The sequence below is a fragment of the Puma concolor genome, chromosome C1 (genome assembly GCF_028749965.1).
Source record: "Puma concolor isolate L17-30 chromosome C1, mPumCon1.1.hap2, whole genome shotgun sequence".
In the NCBI taxonomy this organism is placed as follows: domain Eukaryota; kingdom Metazoa; phylum Chordata; class Mammalia; order Carnivora; family Felidae; genus Puma; species Puma concolor.
Genome location: NC_141674.1, coordinates 83,141,750 through 83,153,889, shown reverse-complemented (window position 1 = coordinate 83,153,889; position 12,140 = coordinate 83,141,750). Strand labels below are relative to the sequence as shown.

General features: G+C 34.0%; 1 protein-coding gene across 2 annotated transcripts in view; it reads left to right on the top strand.

Moving 5' to 3' along the window:
• Positions 1–12,140, top strand: part of DPYD (dihydropyrimidine dehydrogenase) — an 878,551-nt gene that overhangs the window by 712,084 nt on the left and 154,327 nt on the right. For both annotated transcript variants that reach the window (XM_086717643.1, XM_025935274.2), the window contains one exon: positions 8,684–8,826. In XM_086717643.1, the coding sequence (XP_086573769.1) occupies positions 8,684–8,826 (143 nt within the window). The remainder of the gene's footprint in view (positions 1–8,683; positions 8,827–12,140) is intronic.

Below are 12,140 nucleotides of genomic sequence, written 5' to 3'. Positions count from 1 at the left end.
TCCATGCCATTTTTTTTTAGTCTTGGACAGTGTAGTTAGTTTCTGAGTTCTTCATAGATTATGGTTTTATTCCAAATCAATTTTACTTAGCTTTCACAATTATCTTTGTGCTATAATTCATGCAAATAATTATTGCTATAATTTAATCATCCAAACTGGGATACTTTTAGAGTGAAAGAGGATGCTACTTGTAATTACATCATGTTATTACAAATAAATATGGGTATAATAAACTGGGACTCTTCTGGGCAAACTAGGTTACATGATCACTCTAGTTCTAACAATTACTTACTTCCAAACCTTTAAGCTAATTCCTAGCCAACATTTATATAATGCTAATATTCTTGGTTCTCTCATACATGGACAGTATATCTTTATTAGTTACAAAATTATTGGCTCCTCTCTCTGTAACTTAATTTATATCCAAACATTTAAAAAAAGGAAGTATAACATTATGGTTAAGAGCATGATATTGGCAGTTATGTAGACCTGGATTCAAATACTGAACCCATGCTTTCTAACTGAGTGATATTGAGAGTGAGGTATTTATCTCTGCTGAGTAAACAGCTGTGTGTAAACACACATCTATAAAAATAGGGACAAAAAGATATCTGTGGTAATGCCATTGGGACAATGTATACAAAAACACATAGGAAAATACCTGGCAATTAGAAACACTCAAATGAGGAGTGTCTATATTGAGTGTGAGTTCATTTAATGTTAAAATTTTATTTTAACTCCTATTTGTTTCTTTTCTAAGTTAACTTAATCACTGGTATCTGTTGGAAAGCACAGAGCATGTAAAATTTCTTCTTAAATTACCATGACAAAGTTCATAGTGTCCTTGAATTTTGGATTGGAAGATACCATCTATTATAATATTTCCAATAGTAGAAAGGTCATTTCTATTGCATGCTACCTGCTCTGTATCCATCTAGGTTCAAGGGATAGGAATGTCCCAGTGTAGCTACTTGTGCTGCTGAATTTACAAAAAATTGATAAAATAATAATAATAATAATAATAATAACAAAACCAATAATGTATGCTTAACTATTAGTGCCAGTTATCTTTTAAGGAAAACATAATTGAAGCCTTTCTCTATGGTTACCCTTTAATATTTGAAGACAACTATTGGATTCCTTTCAGCCATTTCATACACTATGGTGGTGTGTGTGTGTGTGTTTACACACATGCAGGGAGAGATCATTATGTTCTAGACATATTCTGAGTTTGTTAATATTGTACTTAAAATATTGGATGAGGGACCGAATGTGCTTTTCTGAAGATGAGTATAGAATCATCACATATCCCATCTGTAAAAGTTGCACAACAGAAAATCTGATGGTGCCTATTTCTGTATTTTAAGTTTTCAGAGCATTGTAAAAAATAGTCACTTTTTATTGCAGAAGTAGATTATAAACGCTTTTTATCTAAAGGAATAAAACAATATGGAAGTGTAGATATCAAACCTGAAAGTTCCTCTTCAGTATCATCCCCAGAGATAATAACTATTAAAAGTATAAAACTCAAAATTCTATGCATTTACATGCTCAGATACTAAATGTAATCATACTTTTTGTTTTTAACCGAAAATGGAACTACATCATACAAATTGTTCTGCTACTTCAACATTATATCCTAGAGATATTTCCATTAGTTTTAAAAATGTTCTAAGGTAGTGTATATGGGTGAACTATAATTTATTTAATAGCATAACTATTGGTAGTAATTTGTGTTGTTTTCACTATTTTGCTATAAAAAATAATACTTCAAGGAACATCTTTGTACATGTAACTTTGTGTCTAGGTACTAATGGAATGGATTCCTCAGAGTGGAGTTTCTAGATGAAAAGACGTATACATTTAGATATTCCAATTGCATTGTAAATCTTATAAAGATTTATTTATACAAATATATGCATTTATAATCATGTACCAAAGTATATCTTTTTTAGAAATGAAATGACATATGAACTACAAACAATCTCCAAATTTGATATCTAAGGGGTTAATTAACATCCCTGAAGTATTAAGTGTTTATCCCCACAGACTTATAGTTGAATGTTTATTTTTCTGATTAGTTTTCTCTGGCTTTGACAGTGATATTAGACCATGGATACTAAGAACCAGGCACTATGCCAAATGCTTTTCATGAATTACATCATGTATTAAATAATCCTCCCAGATTGCTCTGATATTGTCATTAATGTCCCTATTTCACAGATAGGGAAAACTGTGTTTGAGAGAGTTAAGGACCTTGCTCAAAGTCACACTCATATTAAGTAACTGAGCTGAGACATACCTTGTTGGTTGGACTTTAGAACCTATGCTCTTAGCATGAGTCCATAGGCCATACTGATAGTGGTTTTCTTAGGCAAAGACAATCTGAAGATGATTCTCTTCATAAAGGCTGCACTGTCATTTCATAGTAACAGCTGAAAAGTACAGACTTTCATGTCACAGAGACTTGGTGTTTGATTCCAGTCTATCCCTTTTAAACTGTGTGACATCAAACAGGTTATTTATTCAGCTTGAGCTTCCCTTTCTTCATGTACGAAATAGAGATGACAGCATCTACCCTCACAGCACTGTGAGGGTTACATTGCACAATCTGTATGAAGCCTCAGCCTTAGGTCTGGCGTATGGAAATCACTTCATGAACAGTCACTCTTAATCCTTCCACTACCAGCAGCTAATATTTTCAGAAAGCAAAACAGCCCCCTCTTTGATGAATAGTCTAAATTCTTTCGCTTTAAAATAAAATGCCGGGCACATGGCTAGGTACCAAGTTATTGAATATGAATTGACTATGAACATATTGAATATATTATGAAGCAAATAAGCATAGTCATAAAGATATGAAGACTTAGGAAAAGATTCTTGAAATATTCAACTAAAATTAAAACATTTTCATAAGAAAATTTTCATTTTTTCAATAAAAGTAAAATAACATCATAAACCAATTCTTTCTCTCATTTCTCCTTTTTAAATTTCATAGCTCTACCTACATATAACCCTGGATCCTTTTAGTACTTCAGTTTCTGGTTGAATTATGCTAATTTTCTCAGAGGACTTTAATCCATGTGTAAAGATGTATTTTTAAATGGCTGTGCTTCACATATTTATCAGTATATTAGGGTCATTAACATTTTAAACTTCTTTTAGTAAAGCATAAATTTTTTGGTGCTTGACTTATGTGTATTTTATAAAAATCAATCTTTCAACTGCTAAATCCTTGAAATTCTTGATTTGCTAATATTTTCTTTCTTCTATATGATATTAAAATTATTAACAATTAGACAGTCAAAGTTCACCTTCTAATGAATTTATTATCTACTTAATTCATTGTATTTTAATTAATGTAAGCAAATTAAAACTACATTTTCTTTTTGTATACACAGTGAGCACGAGTGAGTATTATAACTCACGTTCTGTTTTATTGCCAGCGAGGGCTATTATCAGGGAGTTTATTGTGGACTTAGCTCTAAGAATTAATTGTGCAACAGTAGCTGTCCTAGGAGTCAAATGATTAGGGAAAAAACAAACAGAATTAAACTCAATTATTCAAAATTCCAGTTATCCAAAATTAGCATATGTTCCACACTATCTTGCCCATTAAAAATTCCTTTCTCTTCAAGGATTTAGTCATGCAAAGTAAATCTCTACCTCCCTTTCACCAATAAACTTGAGTTCCGATGTTGTCATTAAAATCCTTGTATATTAGTTTAATGCATGCACTTTGGATTCTAAAAAAAAAAACAAAAAAACAAACACTTAAATATATTAGTGACTGCCTTTGAGATTTTTGTCTTTGGAGTCAGTTATAGTAATCTTACCAATATTATGACACTGCTGGATGAGAGCCGTTAGGAGAGGGGGCAAAGGGGGTGGATTGTGGTCCTCCTAAGGTTTCAGGGGATGTCAAATTCTACCATAATAGGCATCATGCTTTTGTCTCTAATAAAAGAAAAATTGGTTTCATTACATTACTAAATACGCACCAAAAACATAACTGGCCCTGTCAAAGTAAACTGAATAAATGCTCCCCCGAAATCAGTTGTTCTTGTGGGTAGCACAGATTAGAATAGCAAATACCTGTGCAATTTTACTTCTGTGCTTAAATCATTTAATCCTCAAAACAACTCTAATTTTATTATTAATAAAATTTTATTAATAATTTTATTAATTTTGTAATTTTATTATTTTATAAATGAAAAAACAGGGGTACAATGAGACTAAGAAATTTTCACAAAGTCACACAGGTTACAAGTAGTGGAGCTAAAATTTGAACCTAAGTGGCCCTGTTGTCTGTCTGATGCTGTAACTAGTTCATCCTCAAATTACCTTCTTTCTGAAATTCATATTAATAGTATTTATAAAATGTATGATGTTTAAATGAATGTGAATTTTTCCTAATGGAACATCTGTACAGAATGAATAGATGGATTCATATTATTTGCCTTAAAACTACCTCCTAAAGTCACTGGGACTAGTGTTTTGGGTACCTATCGTTGGTGACAGTATGGTTAGGACACAAACTGATTAATTGGGATCGTTCTTGAAAGCTTTTCAGATTCAGTGCAATTCTTAAAAATTGCATAGGTGCTTAAACATTTTTTGGATAGACAGATGGACAGATGAATGGATAAATGAGGTCTGAGTAAGGAAACTGATTAAGTCATAATATCTTAAGACTTACATATCAGTATATAATACTATAGTTAATGGTAGCATTTTTTAAATGTTTATTTATTTTTGAGAGAGTGTTTATTTTTGAGAGAGAGAGAGAGAGAGAGAGAGAGAGTGCGAGGGGCAGAGAGATAGTGGGAGAGAGAGAATCCCAAGCAGACTCTACATTGTCAGCATGGATCTTGATGCGGGGCTTGATCCCAGGAACTGTGAGATCATGACCTGAGCTGAAATCAACAGTGGGACACTTAACTGACTGAGCCACCTGGGCCCCAACGTTAGTATTTTTTAAATTGCACTTAAAATGATATTGACTAGAGATAGTATCATTTTCTTAATGATTGATTGATTAACTTTTATTTTTTTTTAATTTTTTTTTTTAATGTTTGTTTTATTTTTGAGAGAGAGAGAGAGACAGAGCTCAAGCAGGGGAAGGGACAGAGAGAGAGGGAGACACAGAATCGGAAGCAGGCTCCTGGCGCCGAGCTGTCAGCACAGAGCCCGACACGGGGCTCGGACTCATAGACCGTGAGATCATGACCTGAGCCGAAGTCTGGCGCTTAACCGACTGAACCACCCAGGCGCCCAAATTAACTTTTAATTAATCAGATTGATTAACTTTTAGTTAAAAAATCTCTGGCGGGGCACCTGGATGGCTCAATCGGTTTAGCCTCCCACTTGGCTCGTGATCATGGTTTGTGAGTTCCAGCCCTACATCAGGATAGCTGCTGTCAGCCTGTCGGTGCAGAGCCCACTTCAGACCCACCCCCTCTCTCTGCCCCTCCCCACTTGCACTCTCTGAAAAATAAATAAACATTTAAAAAAATCTCTGGCTTATTAAAATGTTTTTCTAGAACATGAATCAATCCAAAAATATTCTTTGAAGTGTTCCAAAGAAGACCCATGACCTCAGCACATTGATTTGCATTCTAAGATGTGACTATAAGGAAGGCCTAGACTGATTAGATGTCAAAAGTTACAGTTCATGTCTAGTCCACCAGCTTTTCCAGAGGGCGGCTTTAGAACGAATCAGAGCTCTTGGCAGCAGTGTTGGGACTCCAGTTCATTTGTTGTTTTCTTTGTTTGTTTGTTTGTTTAAACCTACAGCTTGTTTCAAAATTTGGAAATTCAGAATGTCTTGACCTTGATTGGAGCATTCCACGCAGTTGGAACAGGATGGCTTGATATTTCCCATTAGGCATGAGGTTCATCTGGCAACTCCATGTGGATGAGGGCTTGATTTAAATTGCATGTTGCCTATGATGAGTTCATTTAAGCTTAAAGGATTTCAATTTCTTGATTTAAACCTTTTCATTTTCTTAAGGATGGACTCCACATTCAATTCCTTAAGCCTCTCAGACTGGCTTCTTCCTCCCTGGTCTTTGGTCTAAAATCATTAATTACTGTAGCAATGACAAAGTTGTAAAAATCCTTATCTGAATACCTATGACCCTGGAAATATTTATGTGTTTTAATTCACATATGTACCATTCTGTATAATATTTATATGTATTTTTCCCTTACACCGAAACTTTTATTTTTATCTTGGACCTTATTTCTTTATACCTATCATTTTAAAACTAAAAAGAAATTTCTATATAACAATTTAGAAAGATCCTTTTATATACTTTCAAAAGATTTCCTCCCAGAATCCTTTCATGGTAGATAAAAGTCATTTTTAAAACCTATTCCCCATAAAAATGCTCTCTGAGAACAGGTAGATTATATTTCATATTAAATCAGTTGAGTTACAAAGAAAACTAATCAAATGGAATTTATAATGGAAATAAAAACTGAATTTACTATTAGCCAGTAACAGAGGGATCCATTTCTTCATTTTTGGATCACATTTCCTCAGAGAACATAATTACTCTTAATTTTTAAGAATATACCTTTACTGGTTTGAAAAGTTTTCGTGTTCATTAGGTAGATTAGAAAGTTTTAGAAAAGAAAGAAAAACATGAAATAGAATATGTCTTATTGACCTAATTGAACATCTTCAAATGCCACTGAGGATTTGCTGGTGTTTTTTAACACCTGTGTAATAATGTTGCCCTTTAAACGTAACTGGTTAAATTTTCAAAGCTGTGTTCTGGGATTTTGCCATTTGATGTCCGTTAATATCAATTGGAGTATTTGGCCAAATCCCTGTGTACCACTTTGAAATTTTATCCCTTAGTGTTAATGATAGTCTTCTAACAGTGCAGTTAGAAATAAATTATTTATCTGCTTAGCTCAAATTTCCTTTACTCTCTAGGGTCAACTAAATGAGGAAAAAAAAAAAAAAAAAAGAATCCCAGTGTTTATCATTTCAAAGTAACATGTATGTAAAAGCCATCAGCTTAATATGTCCTGAACATATCAGATATAAGGAGCACATAGATATATCTCTACCTAAAATATTTATTTAAGTTACAGATTTCCTTTATAATGCTTTCATTTAAGTTTTATTCTTACTTTGATATCTTTTTTAGTACAGCTAAAGATTTGTATATATAAATATGTATGTGAGTGTCAGTGTGGGTATGTATTCTTGCTATGCATTCTTCTGTCTACTATGTTACCTCCTCTATGGTTAAACCAGACAGACTGAGAAATCACTGATAAACATTTTGAGGTAGAAATAGGATCTTGGTGTTCAGTTTCTAATTTGCCCTCATTTTTCCTGCCTTATAATTTCAGTGTCCGTTATGGAACTCTGAAGTGTCAACATGGAACACTCTTGACTGAGAGACATTAATATCTAGTGGAAGCTTTTTAAGGTGTGGGAGCAATAAGAACAGACATTTCCATACACATTTTTGGTGTTAATGCAAAAGCATCAGTTACAGATACATTCAATATCATCTGAAATGCCTATGAACAAGATAAAAAAATGCACTAATTTTAAGGAAAATTCTTTGCGCTTCCTCAAAGAGAATGCTCCCATAAATACAAATTGAAAATGCCAGTGGAGATGCTTGTGGTGGTGGAGGTGATGATAAAGTACCCACCACATGAGGTGATTTTACCAGTTGCTTGTTTGTGGGTTTTTTTTGTGTGTGTATGGAACCCTGGTTTGAGGTAATGTCAAATTCTTGCACAGATAGAGCTATTTTTAGTTCAGAAAATACCTTTATAGAACATTGACTTATGAGTCCACACCAGAAATATCAAATTACATCCCAATATGATGAAAGCATTAATTTACTTCAGAGTGTGTTAACCCTTGATAGTTGAAAGCAGCTTTAGTGCAGTTAATCATTTAAAAAATGTCCCCCAAGTATTCTGTCCATCCATGATGCTTTCATTATGATCAGGGAATAATATATTGGTAATGTCTGGCTAAATATAAAAAATTAAGCACATACTCTTTAATTACTAAATTCTAGCAATTGTCCGTACCTTGGTTGAAACTTTCTAATGTCTGAAAAATTATATTAGGCTCACTAAATTTCATCAAATTATGAGTAATACATGTAAAAAGCAATATGGAATCTGTAAGTTCATCAGCACCTTGAGTGTTTTCACAGTATCTCTATTCACACCAGCTGCTTTATACATAACAGAGCTGTATGTCTATTTATGCACTGTATGCGATTGTTTTTCTTTTTCAAAATCTGCTGTTCCTTGTTCTTTTTAAAACAGATGCTTGAACATTCCATATACTCTTTTACACATTACTGTATATCAAATTGTATTATGCATGTAATTTATGCAGGAGTTCTACAGTTGCTATATCCACTTGCATAACACGTTTGCTTGCAATAATAGCATCAAAAATTTTAAAGTAAATACACATCCATCAAATTAGCATACTATAAAACATGGCAATGTATATGTATTACATATATATATATATATATATATATATATATATATATATATATATATATCTTAAATACAGATAAAGAAATTTGACTTTTGTTTAGGACAATACTACCATTACATAATAATAATTATAAGGCAGTATTTTCAACATATGCTAACCATTGATTATTCTCATTTTCTGTAGGCACAGCCATCAGACCTATTGCTTTGAGAGCTGTGACCTCCATTGCTCGTGCTTTGCCTGGATTTCCCATTTTGGCCACTGGTGGAATTGACTCGGCTGAAAGTGGTCTTCAGTTTCTCCACAGTGGAGCCTCAGTCCTTCAGGTAGTACTTGTGTTTGTCTGCCCCTTCAAAGAGCTCCATCGAACACATCCACTGTAAATTATGTGATAGCAAATATATGTGTATAAGGTCTCCTGAGAAAGAGACAGTGTGTGATTAAAATGGCAGCACTCATTAAGTTACTGTTGTGAGTAGAGAACAAACCTGAGATTTATTCCCTGACCTATTAAGGACTTATGAACACTCTATCTTTGAAAAATATTTTTTTTTCTCTCTGTTGCCAAAATAAATGAAACCAGGTACCAAAATGCACACTGTAGAACTTGGAAAAAAACAAATATTTGAAGAAGTCTGGGTAAAAGTAAAATTTTGATTGAAAAATAAAATGAGGGGCACCTGGGTGGCTCAGTCGGTTAGGAGTCCAACTTTGGCTCAGGTCATGATCTCACAGTTCATGGGTTCGAACCCTGCATCAGGCTTCGTACTGACAGCTCAGAGCCTGGAGCCTCCTTCATTCTGTGCCTCCCTCTCTCTCTGCTCCTCCCCTGCTTGCACTCTCTCTCTCTCTCTCTCTCTCAAAAATAAATAAAATGTTGGGGAAAAAAATAAAGAAAAAGAATTGAAGTCAAGGGTAAGACCAATACACGAAATCTACCAAATTTGACTCTGAATTTCCTGGCAGCTAAAGCAAGGAAATTATTAGTTTCACAAAACTTTCCAAATATAAATATAAATTGATCAGCTTCTTGTGATATAGAGCTGTGAGAAATTATTCTATTATTGTCATAATGCAATACTTTGAGATGTAATACATTATACTCTTAATAGCACTCCTACATATAATTTATTACTTATTACTTATACACTTGCTTGTTATAATGTTGCTGAGCAAAGACTCAATACAGTGCCTCGGTGCATTATAGCATAATATCTGGCCCTGAGGCCAGATATGCAGGTTTAGATGGTCTAACTTTACCCAGGGATAAAATTTTTCATATGATTACTAAACTGTGACCTCTCAGATCATACTCCATTAATATGGATTCTTACTACCTAGCATTGAATGAAATTAGAAAGCATAGAGTTTAGCTTCACTTATATTCTCTGGTAAGAAAGTGGAGAACAAATATCTCATGTTGCTAATTTGACAATCAGAGTTAACATCCTCTTACAAAATACAATCTAAGGTAGAAATAATATATATCAGAATGCTAATAGAAGATATAAAGAAGAACCAAATTTCAAGACTGAAAATTATAATAACTAGAATTTAAAACAGTTAATGGGCTCAACAGCAGAATGGAGACAACAGAAGAAAGAACCAGTGACATGGAAGACAGAGCAATAGAAATTAACCTCTCTGGAAAACACAGAGAAAAAAGACTGAAAAAAACAAATGAACAGCACTTCATGGAACTGTGAGACTATAACAAAAGATCTAACATTCAGAGAAGAGATCACAGAAGGACGATATGACAAAGAAATAATGTTTGAAAACTTCCCAATTTGTTAAAAGGGCAACATCCTGTAGATTCAAGAAGGTGAATGAACCTCAAATATGATAGATCTAAAGAAATCCATACCAAAACCCATTATAGTCAAACTTCTGAAAACTAGACCTTGGAAAAAAAGGACCTTGGAAACAATAAAAAAAAATTTCACCTAGAGGGAGAAAACAATTTTAATCAAAATAGACTTCTCATCATAAAGCATGAACTCCAGGAGGTGGAACAATATTTTTCAGTTGTTGAAGGAAAAGAACTACCAACCTAAAATCCTATATCCTTCAGGAACAAAGGATAAATCAACACATTCTTGGCTGAGGAAAAACTAAGAGAATTTTTTGACAGGAGACCATAACTAAAAGAATGGCTAAAGGAAATTCCTTAAAAAGAAAGGAAATATTAAAGAAAGTATCTTGGGACATCAGGAAGGAAGGAAGAGGGAAGGGTAAGAAGGAAGGAAGGAAGGAAGGAAGGAAGGGAGGAAGAAAGGAAGGAAGGAAAGATATAGGAAGAAGGAACACCATCTTCAAGAAAAATATGAGGATAATGTATGTCTAGGATTGAATATCACCTGAATTTACTTTCATGAACATGGAGAAATGTATGGACTGGAGGATGCAAGTAGGTTATGAGAGGGTCCCAGAAAAGATGCTTGCTTATTTCCAAACATGTAGTCTTAGGCAAGTCACACATGAGGGTGAAGATTGTTGACATTCTTCCATGTGCTGGTTCTAGCTGCTGCTACATACAGTATTTCCACACCTACCCAAGAGTGAAATTGTTTTATTGTGCTTCACTTTATTGCGCTTTAAATACTACATTTTTTACAAATTGAAGATTTGTGGCAATCCTGCATCTGACAAGTCCACTGGCATCATTTTTTTCAAACAGCATTTGCTCACTTTGTGTCTTTGTATCACATTTTGGCAATTCTCACAATATTTCATGCTTTAAAATTGTTATTATATCTGTTTTGATGATATATGATCAGTGATTATGACTCACTAAAAGCTTAGATGATGGTTGGCATTTTTAGAAATAAAGTATTTTTTAATCAAAGGATGTACATTTTTAGACATAATGCTATTGCACACTTAATAGACTATAGTGTTGTATAAACACAAGTTTTATATGCACTGAGAAACCAAAACAATTTCATTTCACTTACTTTAGTGCATTATTTGCTTTATTGTGATGAGCTGGAACTGAACCCACAATATCTTTGAGGTGTGCCTGTACTTTGACACCAGTTGAAGCTTGAAGGATGAAAGTAATGTAGCCAAAGTCACATGACTAGTGCTAGGGACAGACATCAGGTTTTACGACTGTAAAGCCAATGCTCTTCCAACTGCTCACATTGCCGACCCCCTCCTAGAACCTCTAAGATGCGAGTATCAGTAATAGGCAGGTCTTCCCCACCTACTCAAGGCTCACATATTCAGGCTACAGCTTATTCCTTAGAGTACGGATGCTAAGAAGAGAAGAAATGTGAAAACATAGAAAAATTAATCAACAAATGTGCCGAGTAGAGGTGTACTTAGTGTGTGGACCATAGTATGTCAGCATATGTAGAATACTATATGTCCTCACAAAACTGTATGGTGAAATAATCATTCAAATTGTGGTTTCTGCTTAGGCTCCTCTTGGATCAAGAAGCAGAGAATCACTCAAAGTACCTTAAGAAAATGGAGTCTATTATAGTCTATGCATCAGTGGAGCCTAGGACTAGAATTGTAAGAAGCAATGGGTCAGTTCTCAGGAGAGATCTTCTCCATCTCTCTTCTATGGTCCATGTGATTTCTCCCTCAGAGGAATCTATAGTTTTCACTCTGTCTCCAGAGCTTACTCCTT